The 16,376-nt window shown below is 43.9% G+C and overlaps 1 protein-coding gene across 3 annotated transcripts in view; it reads left to right on the top strand.

Annotated features, from left to right (window-relative positions):
- The first annotated feature begins 4,794 nt into the window (after window positions 1-4,794).
- LOC115474359 (integrator complex subunit 6-like) overlaps window positions 4,795-16,376 on the top strand; it is a 170,139-nt gene continuing 158,557 nt past the window's right edge. For all 3 annotated transcript variants that reach the window (XR_003942838.1, XM_030209804.1, XM_030209805.1), the window contains exons 1-2: window positions 4,795-5,063; window positions 5,276-5,353. Coding sequence is in view for 2 of the 3 variants with exons in the window: in XM_030209804.1 (XP_030065664.1) it covers window positions 4,953-5,063; window positions 5,276-5,353 (189 nt within the window). In the remaining variant the exon portion in view is untranslated. The remainder of the gene's footprint in view (window positions 5,064-5,275; window positions 5,354-16,376) is intronic.

The raw sequence follows: 16,376 nt of genomic DNA, 5'->3' as shown, positions 1-16,376 counted from the left end.
GGAGGTATTGCTCCCTCTCCCCTGAGTGCTCTTGTGAACCAAATTGCTTCAAACTACACAATAACTTTGGCAATGGCAGGTACAGTCTGCATGCTGGGTTTAGTGGCTGTAGCTCTTTGGGGGCCAGAGGAGTTTGGACATGGACAAACAAAAACATGTGTCTGCTTTATATATATATATATAGATAAGACCAAAATTCCTCAAGGACAATGTGAAAAACTGATCAGCAGTAACAACATTTTAGTTGAAGTTATGGCTGCTCAAGACAACACCATTAAAACTCAGGTACTATCTTTCTCTCTTACTAGGGCTTAGATTAAGATTTAATCATGTGCTCACTGCCGAGTACAAACTGTGGTAAAATACAGACCATCATAGTAGGTTCACAAATTTCTCTCAGTACCATATATAAATGTTCTTACTTGTCTATGTTTAACCTTTTTTTGTGCAGCTCTTTTACTAAAACTTTAATTTCTGAAATATAAAAATTATGGGCCTGATATTGAAAGTGATTTAACTGGACAGAAGAGGCTCCTGTCTGGTTAAATCTATTTTATGTAAAAAAAAAAATCTATTTATTACAAAAAATGATATTATGCTCAGTCCCAGAGTCCTTGGCAGATTACAATTATACATACATAATAAATTAACCAACAACATTCAATAACAAAACAGACAAACCATTGCCAGTTTCTCTACTTCATAATTATTGTAAGCAGCTTGCTAGTTTTACTACTTCATAAGTACCACCTTTATAATTCATTCCTCAATTCTCTGGTATGCCTGGATAAACAAAAAGGTCTTCAGTTCCTTTTTTAATTCACTTATGTTTCTGATCTTTCTTAACCTTAGGGGTAGTCCATGCCAAAGAAAAATTGTGTTTCTATAGTCAGCCAATTTCACCACATGAAACGAAGAGACAGCCAATAAAAATTGGTCAGCTGATCTCAAAAACCGATTTGGTTGATAAACGTGAAGCTTAGAAGACGATCTTAGAAGCCTGACAGGATGTTATTTTGAAAACTATGCAGGAATTTTTATATTGAATTCTATATTCAATCAGAAACCAGTGTAATCCCTTCAATATTGGAGTAATATGATATCGACTTCCACTGCACAGCACCCTAGCCACTGCATTCTGGGCTACCTGTAGGGCTTTCATACTCAGCAATCTAGATGGTGATATGGTGATATTCATTAGCATTTAACTGGGCAGTGCCACAGAAAACTGGCTCTGAATATTACCCAGTTAGTGCCAGGATGGTCTATGGGTGGAGTTGGGGTCAGGCCAGCAGTTATGTGAGCATCAGTTGTACTCAGTGCAGGTGCCTGCACAGCTAAGTGGGTAGATAGGACCGCACAAAAGGCATTCCTATCTTTGCCCGCTTAGTGATGAGGGTGCTAGAACTGAACATTGGCTGACAGCTGCATAACTTCCAAGTTGGCAGCTGACTCCGGATATTCAATGACAGTGTCCAGACATGGCTTGGCACTGAAAATCCAAGCTTAATTCTGCCCATGGCTACTGACTGCCATGGGCTAAATATCGTCACCTAGGTTATGTCACCTTGGTGCATTCACTGAGTTATAGGTAAAGGGGTTGAGTATCCTACTAGAATACTCATTTCAAAGCCAGCTTCCCTGAGAAGTCTGTTCACAGAGGAGAAATTCATCATTACATCATTATACAGACCACTCTTCTGAGTGCAGCTACATAAGAAAGGATGGGTCAAGAGTGTGGCGGAGAGTCAGTGTTAAGAAAGTAGTGGTAGACAGTTTTACATACAAATGTACATGAAATACGATAAGTCAGGATTGAGGTTACCATGGTTACCAGTAGAGGAGATAAATCAGAGCTCATATTTGAGAAGTAAAATGAGAGAGATATTATTGCTTTCAAGGAAGCTGCTTTCCTAGAGAACTTCTCTCTTAACTAGAAAATATGAAACAGAACCAAATGCTGACATGGTCAAAGTAAAGAGCTGTAATGGAAAGGAAGGGAACATTCACAGCGTATTATTTACTTACAGTTGAAAGCCATCTGCATGGAAGTGATAAATAGGGAATAAAATTGGAAAATGGGTAGGAAAGGGAAGGATATAGGGGGGAAAAAATGGTAAGTCCAGGGACAGAAAACTTATATAAGAACAGAGATGAAATGAGAGGCAGAAATCCGAGGGAATGAAGAAAGAAGAGGCCTAGAGATACCAGTGTAATTCTGAAGACGATCATGATCAATTATGTTAAAACAGCACTTGGATAAAAGAGGTAAGAAGGAAAGAGGAACCACAGTTCACACACAGCAAAACATATCTACTTATAAAGATGGGTCATTTAAGTGAAAAGTTGATTGACCCCAGTCTAGGGCAGCAGCAATAGTGATTAGATGGATGAGAAAATGCCGCCTTCTCAGTGGCAATGTGGAGAAACAGGAGATTTAAAAATGGAACATACAAAAACTAAGACATTCTGACCAGCCTCAGTTCTATGTCTCGCCATGTGTAAACTTGAAATGGGATGCTCTTAAAGGCTTCTTTGAGTCAGAAATCAAATTGAAAACCTGAGCACATCCCATACTATACAAATTTTGTATTACATTCTCCACAGATACCTTGGTATATTTTTGTGTAGCATAGTCCTGCCTCGTTCTGTCCCTGATGGCATGCCACTTATAAAGGCAGATTAGGGCCAACTGATGCCCTAAGCACAGCCAAACAATGATGTCACTCGGCTCTTCTGCTGCTTAACTAGCAAGATATTAAGACTCAATAAGTGCTGAGAAATATTATTATTGTACAAAACAAAACATCCTTTATAGACAAACACTGAAATTCATGTTGGATAATGGGTGTGGCAGATGGCAGTGAGTTAAGGGCATGATAGCTTGTGGAAAAAAAACTTCCCTTGGTGCTTATTTTGCGTAATGGTTAATCCAGGGCTGCTGGAAAATAGATTGATCATGATAATGACATACAGGACAAGGGACATAGAAGTACAGAATATCCACCTTGATGATTCTTGCTACCTCAAATATAGTCTACTTTGCTAGTTTCTATCAAATATAACAAGTTCAGAAACTGAAATGAATAGCTGATATAATGTAGTAGGACTAAGATACATTTTGTACAACAAACAAGACTTTTTGTTGTTTTACAATTCTTTGGAACATACCCTCATTTGTGCAAGCATCGTAGGATGTTTGTATCACATACATACAGCATTGTTTCTGCTTTGGGCACCAAAACCTTCACTTTCTGGCATCTTTCAGCTTTAAACTATGCCTACCACCTTTCAAGATTTGGCTTTTTCCACTTGTAATTTTTCATGGAGATGTAGCCTAGTGATTAGTGCAGCAGGCAGAGAGCCAGGATTCAAAATCACACCGATACTCCATATGACTTTCACAAGTGTTCATAAAAACAGAGAAAAATGAAGGCAGATAAAGACAATATTACCTATCTAGTCTGCCCACCCATGCCATCTACTATCCCTTCCTTTACCTTAGAAATCCTTTCTTGAATTCAGATACAGTCTTCAGAGAGACTTTCCATTGTCTCAGGTACAAATTTAGGGCTAGATTTACTAGAAGATGCTAACACACAATAACATGCATTATTTAATGTTGGGCCCAGTTAAGGTAACGGGACCTATTTACAAACAACTTGCATTAACAGTGTTAGTGCACCTTAGTAAATCTTGCCCTTAGATTGTGAGCCCACTGGACAAATAGTCACTGTACCTAATGCATTGGTAGCTCAAGGTGAGTTACACAAGCTAAATATAAATAAGTTCAATAGGAAATGCAAGGCATGAAACTTTAAATTGGGGATGTAACTAACATTTTTTAAACTGATACTGACAACTAGAAATAGTCATATATCAGGTTAATGAAAAGGAAATATCTAGTAATGAGACCAGAAAGATATCCATAATATAGGCAATCTCGAGATATACACAAAATATTTTAAAATACATGTTTGAGCACAAAGATTAAGACTATGCAGCTATTTAGTAAGTTTCTTTGTGCTTTGGAAACTCCTGCTAGGAAAGTATAATCATGCAACCCCAGGACAATCTGCGCTGTAGAACAGCAAAACGAGTAATATTTGTTTTGCGCTATATATTGAACTCTTAAAACCTGCGGTTACACCATGTCAGCGAGCGTGGGCAAACCAGCAATTGTCAAAAGCACACACGTATTAGCAAGTTGCTGGAGCGACCTATGAGAAGGAAATGACAGAACACCGATCGTAACCTGGCTTGTTTGCTAAACACAAACGAGCAGCAGCAGTTTTCCACTCTGCTTCTCAAACCTCCTCTCAAAGACGAAATGGGTTCACCGCCTCTTCCTTTTTTGAAACTTTTACAGCCTTCTAAAACAGTTCCCAAAAATGTCGAGCCTCATGTCAGGGTCACGTATGTACCAAAACCATTAGCTGTACGTACTGCATTAAATTAGAGGAGCCTGCAAACTGCTCGGGATTAATAATCAGACTTTTAACCCTAATTTAGCAGCTCTAACCACCTGCCTGTGAAGAGCCAAAACGGGGATCTCATGTAACAGGGAGAGGTGGGCGTAAGGAGGACTTTCCTGGGCTGGGCGAGAAGATAACACGTAGAACTACAACTCCCAGGGATCCATCGGCTCCGCGAGGCCACCTTCTCCCTACTGAATATGCAAAGCGCTTCCAGCCAATGGCGCGGGGGCTTGTCACATGGTGCTCGGGTAGGTTAGGAAGAGAAGTTCTGTGTGCCAGTGGACACACAGGCTCAGTAAAGAGATATACGGCTCAAGTGAGCGGTACAGCAGGCAGGGGCCGCCCGCCAGGGGGGTCGGGGGACACTCGCTCACACATTCCTCTCTTATGGCCAAGGGGTTTCAGCACAAGAGAGAGAAAAAAGAAATAAATCCGGGCCCAAGCCATTGTTTTCCAGCGTAGCATGCTCTAAAAATGCCTATTTTACTTTTCCTCATAGACACGTCCGCCTCAATGAACCAGCGGACTTACTTGGGTACGACGTATTTGGATATTGCTAAAGGCGCGGTTGAGATATTTATGAAGGTAACAGGAATTTGGTTTTATTTGACGATATATACATTATATTTTTTTTTTACTATCATGCGGGGCTGTTACATTTCGTTTAAAAAATCTTTTATTAGGGAGGGGGCCGTTGGTTTAAGTGTAAATGAATCACTGCGGGTCCCCGAGGCTCGGAATGTGCCCTGGAGACTTTGTAACCGTTTTCCCCCCTCTTTTCCGCTCTCTCCCGACAGCTGCGCGCCCGGGATCCCGCTAGCAGGGGAGACAGGTACATGCTAGTTACATTTGACGAGCCACCATACTGCATCAAGGTAAATGTATTCTCGTTTTTTCCCCCCCATCGCGGCGCTGGCTGCTTGGTTTCGGGAGTCGAGGCCTCAGCAGTGCGGGCGAGCAGCGGAAGGGGTTGGAGGGCGCCAGGAGACGGCCTTCCGAGGCGTCTTTTTCGCATGGAGACTGCAGAGCGCTCGGCCGCAGCCTCCGAAGATGGCGGACATTTTGCTTTTGTATGGCCGAGGCGCTTGAGATGGAGGCGGGGGAGATTTATTGGGCCCTATGACGTCATGGGACGGATGGGCGCCCTCCCACCTTTGATTGGGTGGCCGGCGGAGCCCGTGCTGCCTGTTCCTGTTTGGCTAAATTCTGGCTGTGGCTGCACAATGATTGGCAAAAAAAAAACAAAAAAAAAACCTCGAGCCACTTGTCTGTGCAAAAACTTCTTACAGTTCACTCCCTTATGAGCCTCCTCTCGTCTGACATTTTTGCAGCTTTCCTGTTTCCTGACGTCCTCCAGCACTTGGGACTGTTGTACACCTCTTGCATTTTCTTGTGTTGTGTAGGAAGACGAGGCGGCTGTTGCTCATGCCTCCTCCTTATCGCTGAAAGATAATTTCTGTTGTATTTTCTCCCACCTTTGAAAACACATAACGATAGTGATGGTAAAGAAAGCAAAAGGATGGGAGGTGAACACAACTTCTGGGTAACACGTTTTGCTACTAGTTATGTGCCAAGTCCCATTAACGCGTTCAGTTTGCTTTCTTTTCTTTTCAGCAGTACTTATTGATGGAGACATTCACAATAACAAACTGTCATACGAAATTTAGTAAACTTTCCAGAACTGTAACAAAACATATTGCTTTGGTTTACAGTATTTAAAGTATGAGGTTAGGCATTGGTAATAATTACCAGAGGCTTTTTATACATTTTATAAGGCCACTCCACCCAATATCCTTTTGAATTGCCCATTGAGTTGCACGGAGATTAATTACAGCAGAGAGCCAGGAAAGACCTTCCCTGCTCTGAGACTTGCTGTGTTAAAACAGTAGTGTAAGCTCTTGGGCATATGGACCAGGAGAGCATGGATATTGTCCTGACACATAAGCACAATAGAGCCATTCAGTTTTTATCAGGATTTTATTTCTGTTGTGTGGACTCCTAAAAATTATTTTTAGCTATAGTAAAGTTGCCTAACAAAAACAAAAATCTATTAGAACAAAAAAGAAAGGTCTACAACTATGATGAGTAAGGAGCCTTTGACTAGCCCAGCTAAGTTGAATTTCTGTACAGGAGATCCAGGTTTGATTGTCAAACTTAGCTTTTGCTCTTAGGGGCTGAGGGTACAGCAGTGTTCAGTCCAATGGACTTTTCAGCCATTACCCAACAAGAAATCTCTTGGCTAACTTGAGGGTACATTTGTGTTATTCATATGGAACAGCAGTTTTGCTGTCTACCAGACCACTGTTTCTGCAGTAGTTTGACTAGATGAGATAGAGTTAAAAAAAAAAAAATAGACTCCATACCCTAAACTTTTAGGTGGCTCATAGCATTTTTAAAATTTTTGTTACATTTGTACCCCATGCTTTCCCACTCATGGCAGGCTCAATGTAGCTTACATGGGGCAATGGCGGGTTAAGTGACTTGCCCAGAGTCATAAGGAGCTGCCTGTGCCTGAAGTGGGAATTGAACTCGGTTCCTCAGTGCCCCAGGACCAAAGTCCACCACCCTAACCACTAGGCCACTCCTCCTCTCCACCAAAATTTGTAGATGGCATTTATTAGCATATCTGTTTTTGATCCTATTGTCACTAGTACCAGTGAATGGGATTGAAACAGCTTCTGCAGGGACTAGCGTGCCCAAAAAATATGAGATAAGTAGAAAAACAAATTTTAAAAATGAACTATTCAGTTTATGTAAGAGTCTTAAATTGACATTTGCTTCAAATAGACTTTCAAGATAATTTGATATATTAGGACTGGTTGATTTTGAAAAAGCCTGATGCAGAAAACCACCCAGTAGAGATGCATGCTGATGACTCAGCGTGTGGCTTCTACCACAGAATTAATGAGAAAATGTTGTGTGGCAAAGCAGTAAGCTAATGATACACAAATTCAAAGTGCGCAGAACTTGCACACTAAGCAGAGAAAGCCTGACGGCCACATACACAAAGGTTGTACATAAGAGTGGCTTCACTATGTGCATGTCCAAAGAAAATGAAAGTGCCAATACACAGCTGTGCATAAATATTAGCCTTACAAAAATTTCTTACACATAAAATGTTTGCGCAGAACATGCCGTTATCACCTTTTAAAGTTACAGGTACCTGCTAGAGTCACAGAAAAAAACCCCCCAGGAACTGGAATTAAATCCTTTCAATTAATCCTGGCGGTGAATTTCTCATGCGGTGCGCATGTTAAAATCCCCTGTTTTCTTCTGTGCATTGCAGAGAAATACCTAATGCAGTGGTTCCCAATCCTTGTCCTGGAGGCACCCCAGCCAGTCAGGTTTTCAGGATATCCACAATGAATATTCATTGCAGATATTGTGAAAAATCTGACTGGCTTTGATGCCTCCAGAACCAGGTTTGGGAACCACTGACCTAATGGCCTCATTACCATTTAATAATATACTTATGCGCCCATGTGTACTGGGCGAGTTAAGTTCTGGATCGTGCGCCCACTAATGTGCACATCTACCTCAAGGTACCTACATGCTTCCATTCACAGTAGCTTTCTGCACAGACCTCTTTGAATTTTGTTTTCTAGGCATTATTCCATTTGAGATTATTTTAGTTAGCACCCATCTACAAATTTTGTTAGGAAAAGAAATAGATTATAATTTTGATCCGCTGAGTGGATACGCTTACTCAATATAGGAACACATAATAACTTCACAAGTCTACTTGTGTGGCAGGTCAGAGTTCTGCCTGCTTGTTATGGGTGTGATTGGTGAACCAACTGGTTATGTCAGAAGCTGAATCTTCATTTGTTTAGTAGGATGAACATTTCCCTGGTTCCTTCACTTGTTTAGAATTCTAATTACGGTAAATACTTTCTTAAATGGAGATAATTGCTCCACAAAGCAAGTTTTATACTAATCATGATTAGCATTTTTTTAAAACCAGTATTGCATTCTTTTTGGAATGTAGAAAGGAATCGTTCATTCCCATTAGTTTGCTGTTCTCTGAACTACCTTGTCTAGCTTTGTATGTAATGGTATCATTTTACATACAAGTGCTGATTTTGAACTTCTGTGTCGCAGTGCTGCATGTCATTTATAATGTTGGTTGTCCTTATGGTACTTTAACTTCTTGGAAAGACCAAGCAGCCTATGCAATTTGTAGTGCTAGCTCAGACCAACTACTCAGAAATAACAATGAAATAATAAAAAAAAAAAAAGCTGAGAATATTAACTCTGCACAGCACATAATTATGCAACACTATAGTTCTTGTGACATATTGTTGAGTTCAGCTTCCTGATACACAGTTCAGTGTGGCAGCGGCCAGACCCAGTTTTCCTGGGCAACACTGGCCTGGAACAGTTTCAGTTTTACTTGTTAGGGGATATTGATTATTTTGCATTTTGGAGTCTATTTTAAAATTTCAAAATCAAAAATTGAATTAGAAGTGTGTATTTATCTATAGGTATGTGTGTGTGTTTATATGATATGACACAAGTTATATGTTTAGATATCTCTATATATATTGAAATATTTATTTTCTAATGATAGAGAAAATAGAGGTAAGCAGTTAATACAGCAGTGCACCCTGGCTGCCCCAAAGAGTTAACAGTGCAAGGGGGTACCTGAGGCAACGGGAGATAAGGTGACTTGCCCAAGCTCATAAGGAGTGTCAATTGCAGGAGCAGGATTTGAACCCCAGCTTCAGCTTCTCAGCCCATTGCTCTAACCACTAGAGCAACCTCCTCTCCTCATCCAACTGAGCCACATATTTAGGTGGAAGGTTAAAAAAAAAAAATTCTGAACCAAACTGCAACAAAACTGGTTAAACTTAGATCTCAAGGCCTGCAAACTACTTATTCTTCATGCAAAGGGGATGGGATGACTTTCCTATGAGGAAAGGTTAAAGAGGCTAGGGCGCTCATTTTCAAAGCAGATGGATGTCTCAAAATGCACAAAGAATGTCCCATCTGCTAAAAATGTCCAAATTGCAATTTTCTAAAGGCAGAATTTGGATGTCCTACACTGCAGTTTGTCCAAATAGCAAGGGGGCATGTTTAGGGTGGGACTAGGGAAGGCCCAAATTTAGGACATCCAAAAAGAAGGGTGTTCTAAGTTAGACCTGTTTCCATCACATCCAGGGTATAAAAAGGTGCTCTGATTGAGTAGCTGACCACTAGAAGGATTAAAGCATGACCCGTCATGAATCCCCCAGTGGTTACTGTTCCCCTCCCTCACTCCTGAAAGTGGCACTGGAAAGGGAAACTAAAGGCCCTGACATCAGGTACTATGGGCATTCTGAACACAGCAACAAGCAGATCTGAAGGGTAGCCTAGTGGTCAGTATTGTGGACTGTAATCTAGGCGACCCAAGTTCAAATCCCACTTCCTCTTTTTTTTTTTTTTTTTTTAAACCCTTAAATTGTGACCCTCCAGTACCAGAGATTTACCTGCTGTACCTAAATATGAAAGACACCTGCGAGCCTGAGGGTTATTGAGGTTGTGCTCATTCAGGTATAATAGGTATTTCCTTATTTCTGGAGGGTTCACTATTTAAAATAAGAGTTGCAGTGGAATATGAACGTAGGTTTCCTGGATTAAAGGCCACGCATTGACCACTAGGTTGCCCCTCTGCGCTGCAGGGATGTCTGGCTATTTTCGTACAAATGCTGCCAGACAGACGTCCTTGACCCTGTTTCTTTTGACGTTCATCATTTGGACATTTTTTTTGGATTTTCTCACGTATTTTTGAAAGGAAACCCACAACGTTTTTCCTGTTTGAAAATGGTTGTTCTATGGGCATTTTTAAAAACATTTTAAGCAGGATGTCCCAATTCTGACTTGGACATTCTTTTGAAAATGCCCCTCTAGGGCTGTTCAGCTTGGAGAAGAAATGGCTGGGAGGAGGTATGATAGAACTCTGTAAAATCCTGAGTGGAGTGGAATGAGTAGACATGAGTCACTTGTTTACTGTTTCCAAAAATACAAGGACTAGACAGCATGCAATGAAATACTAAGTAATCAAACATATAAATTGCGAGTGACCAACTCACCTGCAAATGCGCAGTAGAGACTTTCCCTGTCTGTCCTGCCCCCACGTCAATACGTGATGACGGGGGCGGGACAGGGAGGGAAACCGCAAAGGGGAGGGAGGGAAACCGCAAAGGGGAGGGAGGGAACTGCCGAGGTCGCTACCGCTCCCCCCCCCCCCCCCCCACCCGGAGCCGCTGCCGCCCCCCCCTGTTCCACCCGGCCCGGGCCCTCTCTTCGCAATTGAACTTAAAGCGCAGAAAACGCAGCAGGCAGGCAGATCAGCTGAGCTCCCGTTGGCCTTCCTTCCCTGCCTATGTCCCGCCCTCGCCAACGTTATGTCACACGAGGGCGGGACAAGGGCAGAGAAGGAAGGCCGACGGGAGCTCAGCTGATCTGCCTGCCTGCTGCGTATTCGGCGCTGTAAGTTCAGTAGCGAACAGAGTGCCCGGCCCGGGTGGAGGGGAGGTCGGGGCGGCGACTCCGTGGGGGGGGGGGGAACGGAAGCGGCGGCTCCGGGGGGGGGGGGGGGGGAACGGTAGCGGCGACATCGAAGGGGCGGCGACGATGATGACCTGGCGAGGAGGGTAGCTGGAAATCTCGCCTGTTTTAACGGGCACAACGTCTAGTCAAACATATAAATGGCAAGTGACCGACTCACCTGCAAATGCGCAGTAGAGACTTTCCTCGGTCCCGCCCTCGCGTCAAGACGTGATGATGTCAGAGGGCGGAACAGAGAGGGAAACGGAGTTGGACGCTGCCGCTGGAGCCTGGAAATGAACATCGCGCGCACCAACCTCCACCGTCCCTCCCCCCCATCCCCGCCACTCCCGCCCCCCACCCTATCGGGTCCCCTGCACTGACCTGACAGCGCCTCTCACCTCCGTGTGGAAGCGCTGCAGGCAGCAGCAGAGCGATTTGCTGCTGCCTGCAGCGCTTTCACACGGAGGTGAGAGGTGCTGTCAGGTCAGTGCAGGGGGCCCGGCACGGAGGGGGGAGGGAGCGGCGGCGAGGAGGGTAGCTGGAAATCTCGCCGTTTTAACGGGCTTAACAGCTAGTACATGTATAACAAATCAGAAAACATTTATTCACTCAACATGTAATTAAGCTGTAGAATTTGTTGCCAGAGAATGTGGTGAAAGTGGTTAGCATAACGGGTTTTAAAAAAAGGTTTGGGCAAGTTCCTAAAAGAAAAGTCCAAAAACCATATTAAGATGGACTTGGCAAAATCTACTGCTTGTTTCTGGGATAAGCAGTATAACATCTGCTTTACTCATTTTAGATCTTGCCAGGTACTTGTGACCTGGGTTGGCCACATAGGGAAACAGGATACTGGGTGATGGACTTTAGGTCTGTCCCAGTATGATGATGGTTATCTACATATGTACAAAGCATATGCTAATCATTTGTACTGTATACAGACTCACTTTTTTCTGTCATTTGAATTAAAATCTTTATAGGTGTGATATCTATCTTTGGATGAACAAAACAAATGTAGTACCTGAACATTTGAAAGCACAAAGGTCCCTTCCAGTGTTTTAAGCTTTGTATCTGTGGGGTAAAGCTAGATCCACACTGAACATAAGAATTGCCATACTGGATCAAAGCAAAGGTCCATCAAGCCCAGTATCCTGTTCATCAATGGCCAATCCAGGCTACAAGTTCTTTGGCAGGATTCCAATGAAGTAAATAGGGGGAAAGCCACTGCTTATCCCTGGGGGTAAATAACATAAAAACATGGTAATAATGGTTTAAGGACTTTTCCTCTAGGAATTTGTCCAAACCTTTTAAAAACCCAATTATGCTAAGTGCTTTTACCACATCCTCTGGCAATGAGATCCAGAACCTAATTATGCACCGAGTGAAAAAAAATATTTTCACCTGTTTGTATTGGAATAATACATTCCTTGTTCATATACTAGAAAACTGGAAGCACCTTTCCTATGCTACTGGAAGATCTAACATGTTAAGTTGAAAGCTGTGGGAATGCTTGTTAATGATTAAATTATATGTAAAGTCAACAATCACCAGTTCTAATATTTTCAATCTCTTCTTGAAGGTTGTAAAGGAATGGAACATGAGAAATGAACCTATGGTTGGAAAAGTATCTAGATTTAGGGCTTCGTTTACTAAACTGTGCTAGCAATTCCCGGAGCAGCAAATGAGAGGAAGCCCATTCAGTTCCTACAGGCTTCTTCTCATTTGCATTGGGGATTCGCTAGCATGGCTTTGTAAAAGGAGCCCTTAGACTTGATGTTTTCTCAGTGTAGTGGCGTACCAAGGGGGGGGGGGGGCGGTCCACCCCGGGTGCACGCCGCGCGCCTGTCTGCTCCGCTCGTTCCGTGCTCCCTCTGCCCCGGAACAGGAGATAACCTGTTCCGGGGCAGAGGGAGCATGGAACGAGTGAAGCAGACAGGCGCGCGGCACCCCCCCCCCCCCCCCCCCCCAGCAGGTAAAAATGCACCTGGGGGGGGGGGTCCCTTCGCTGGGGGGTAGGGGGGGGGGGGTCGCGCTCCGCCCCGGGTTTCAGCCACCCTAGGAACGCCACTGTTTCAGTGTACAGGCAGATGTAAGATTTGCACAGGTAAAGTGATGCTTGTTCTATAATAATGACTTTGAGTACATTATTTCTCCCAAAATTATATCCCCTGTTGGACTAATTTATTTTAGCCCATAATGACTACAGTGTATCTGTCCGTTAGCCTTGGATCCTTCGAAAACGCAGTCCATTTCTCTTAATATACATGATTTTTTTGCTCAAGCAGTGAATGAGAATGCTTGGAAAATGTTGCCTATGAACTCCTGAGGATTATCGCTTTGTAGTCACTGAGGCCAATATTCAAAGAAGGCTGGGTGCCTATCATACTACTACTACTTAACATTTCTAAAGCGCTATTAGGGTTACGCAGCGCTGTACAATTTAACATAGAAGGACAGTCCCTGCTCAAAGAACTTACAAGCTAAAAGACAAATGTACAGTCAGTCAAGTAGGGGCAGTCAAAATGGGGCAGTCTAGATTTCCTGAATAGAGGTATAAAGGTTAGGTGCCAAAGGCGACATTGAAGAGGTGGGCTTTGAGCAAGGATTTGAAGATGGGTAGGGAGGGGGCTTGGCGTAAGGGCTCAGGAAGTTTATTCCAAGCATAGGGTGAGGCAAGGCAGAATGAGCGGAGCCTGGAGTTGGCGGTGGTGGAGAAGGGTACTGAGAGGAGGGATTTGTCTTGTGAGCGGGGGTTTTGGGCGGAACGTAAGGGGCGATGAGGGTAGAGAGGTAGTGAGGGGCTGCAGACTGAGTGCATTTGTAGGTAAGAAGGAGAAGCTTGAACTTTATACGGTATCTGATCAGAAGCCAGTGAAGTGACCTAAGGAGAGGGGTGATATGAGTATATCGGTTCAGGCGGAATATAAGATGTGCAGCAGAGTTCTGAACAGATTGAAGGGGGGATAGATGGTTAAGTAGGAGGCCAGTGAGGAGTAGGTTGCAGTAGTCAAGGTGAGAGGTAATGAGAGCGTGGATGAGAGTGCGGGTGGTATGCTCAGAGAGGAAAGGGCGAATTTTGCTGATGTTAAAGAGGAAGAAGCGACGGGTCTTGGCTGTCTGCTGGATATGCGCAGAGAAGGAGAGGGAGGAGTCGAAGATGACACTGAGGTTGCGGGTGGATGAGACGGGGAGGATGAGGGTGTTATCAACTGAGATCGAGAGTAAAGCAGAGGAGAAGTGGGTTTTGGTGGGAAGACAATAAGTTCGGTCTTGGCCATGTTCAGTTTCAGGTGCCGGTCGGACATCCAGGCAACAATGTCGGATAAGCAGGCCGATACTTTGGCCTGGGTTTCCGCAGTGATGTCTGGTGTGGAGAGATAAAGCTGGGTGTCATCAGCATAAAGATGATAGTGGAAACCTTGAGATGAGATCAGTGAGCCCAGGGAAGAGGTGTAGATTGAAAAAAGAAGGGGTCCAAGGACAGATCCCTGGGGAACTCCAACAGAGAGCGGGATGGGGGTGGAGGAAGATCCATGAGAGTGTGCTCTGAAGGTGCGGTTGGAGAGATAGGAGGAGAACCAGGAGAGGACAGAGTCCTGGAACCCAAGTGAGGACAGTGTGGCAAGAAGTAAATCATGATTGACAGTGTCAAAAGCGGCGGATAGATCGAGGAGGATGAGGATGGAGTAGTGGCCTCTGGATTTTGCAAGGAACAGGTCATTACAGACTTTAGAGAGTGCTGTTTCTGTCGAATGTAGAGGGCGAAAACCGGATTGAAGCGGATCGAGGATGGCCTGAGGAGAGAAAATCAAGATGCCTACCCCCCCCCCTTTTACAAAGCCGCACAGTAATACCGACACAGCCCATTTACTTTGAATGGGCTGTGTCGGCAATACTGCACCAGCAGTAGCTTTGTAAAATGGGGATGGGGTAAATTTGGCTGAATAGTCACCTAGCTTTAGGTTCCTAAGACTGAAGCCCTTAAATTTAGCTCTATTTATTTGCTTACATTTAGGAACCTAAGTTAACACAATGAAATCAGCACCTTACTTCCCTTGATTTGACCACACTCCAGTCCCAGCCTATTCTTTAAGCACTTAAATTTTGGAATTGAGTGAAAATGGGCACCTAAACTTAGGAAATCAGCCCTAGCCGATTTAGGGGGCCCTTTTACTAAAGCTTAGCGTATGCTAAGTGCCACGTGGCCCTAGGTGTAAGATAGGGCGCTTAACATTTAGTGCGCTGTACTGTCTGTTAGTGTGCTCCTTATGGCCTTTATCTGCCATCATTTTCTATGTTTCTGAGCTTTAGTAAAAGGGCCCCTTGGATACCTAACTGGGAAATTTAGGTTCCTAAACTCTTTGAAAACTGAGCCCACTGTTTTTAGCCTCTTTATGACCTTGTTTCTTCACTACTAGCTGTGGTCAAGTGCATCATCCAGTGGTACCTGTCAAGCAGGTCTGTTTATGTTGCTTGCCCAATGTAGTAATGTGCATTGCCATGTTAGGGCATGGCAGTCAGTACGATGTACAAAACTTTCCGCATGGTTATCGTGGGTTTAATGTTGTTTTACCTTGGGTTATATACTAGCCAAGGAATGCAGAAAGGGTTTGTGTGGGTGTTAAACTCGTGTGGAATCCCTGATTGCACACTGCATTAAAATGAATGTTAATGCAGTGATTGCCCATTCTGTGGCCATGCAAGAGAGAAAAAAAAGTTTTGCATGCATGGCTTCATGCAGGAAAATTTTGCCAGATCCGGGGCAGCATAGGGTTGGTTTAGAGGATTGGGTGTCTAGTGGCACCCCTTCTATCTCCCCAACTTGACTGCCCTACTGTGGATACCTTTTTGCATTGCCCCCCCCCCCCCCCCCCCACTACTTCAAAAACATTTCCCTGGTAATCTAGTGGCCCCTCTTTGAGCCAATCTCCCTTTCCCTGACAAAAAAAAAGAAAGAAATCCCTGGTGTCTAGTGGCACCCTCCCACCTTTGACCTCTCTTTCAGGCCTACTTGCCATATCTTTAAACAGGAGGCAAGAGCAATGCCCACTTACTCATGCCTCTAATGCCACCATCTTCAAGATGATGTCCTGCCCTGTGTGGTGCATCCAGCCTACCATATAAGGGAGTTTTTCTCTTGTATGGCAGACTGACCTTGCCCAGGTCATCCCCATAATTCACTGCATAAGGCAGGGTGCCACCTTTCTTAAAGATGGCAGCTCCAGAGGCAAGGATGAGTGGGTATCACTCTTACCTCCTGGGTAAAGGTATAATGGGTGAGCTCGGGCAGGCCTGGGGAAGGGGGTGAGAGGATGCTACTAGACACCAGTGTTTAATTTTTTTTTAGTCAGGGAAAGAGGGATTGGGTTG

This window comes from Microcaecilia unicolor, chromosome 7, assembly GCF_901765095.1.
Source record: "Microcaecilia unicolor chromosome 7, aMicUni1.1, whole genome shotgun sequence".
Classification (NCBI taxonomy): Eukaryota; Metazoa; Chordata; class Amphibia; order Gymnophiona; family Siphonopidae; genus Microcaecilia; species Microcaecilia unicolor.
Note: the sequence above shows the minus strand (reverse complement) of the source record. Positions and strands in the feature narration are given on the sequence as shown.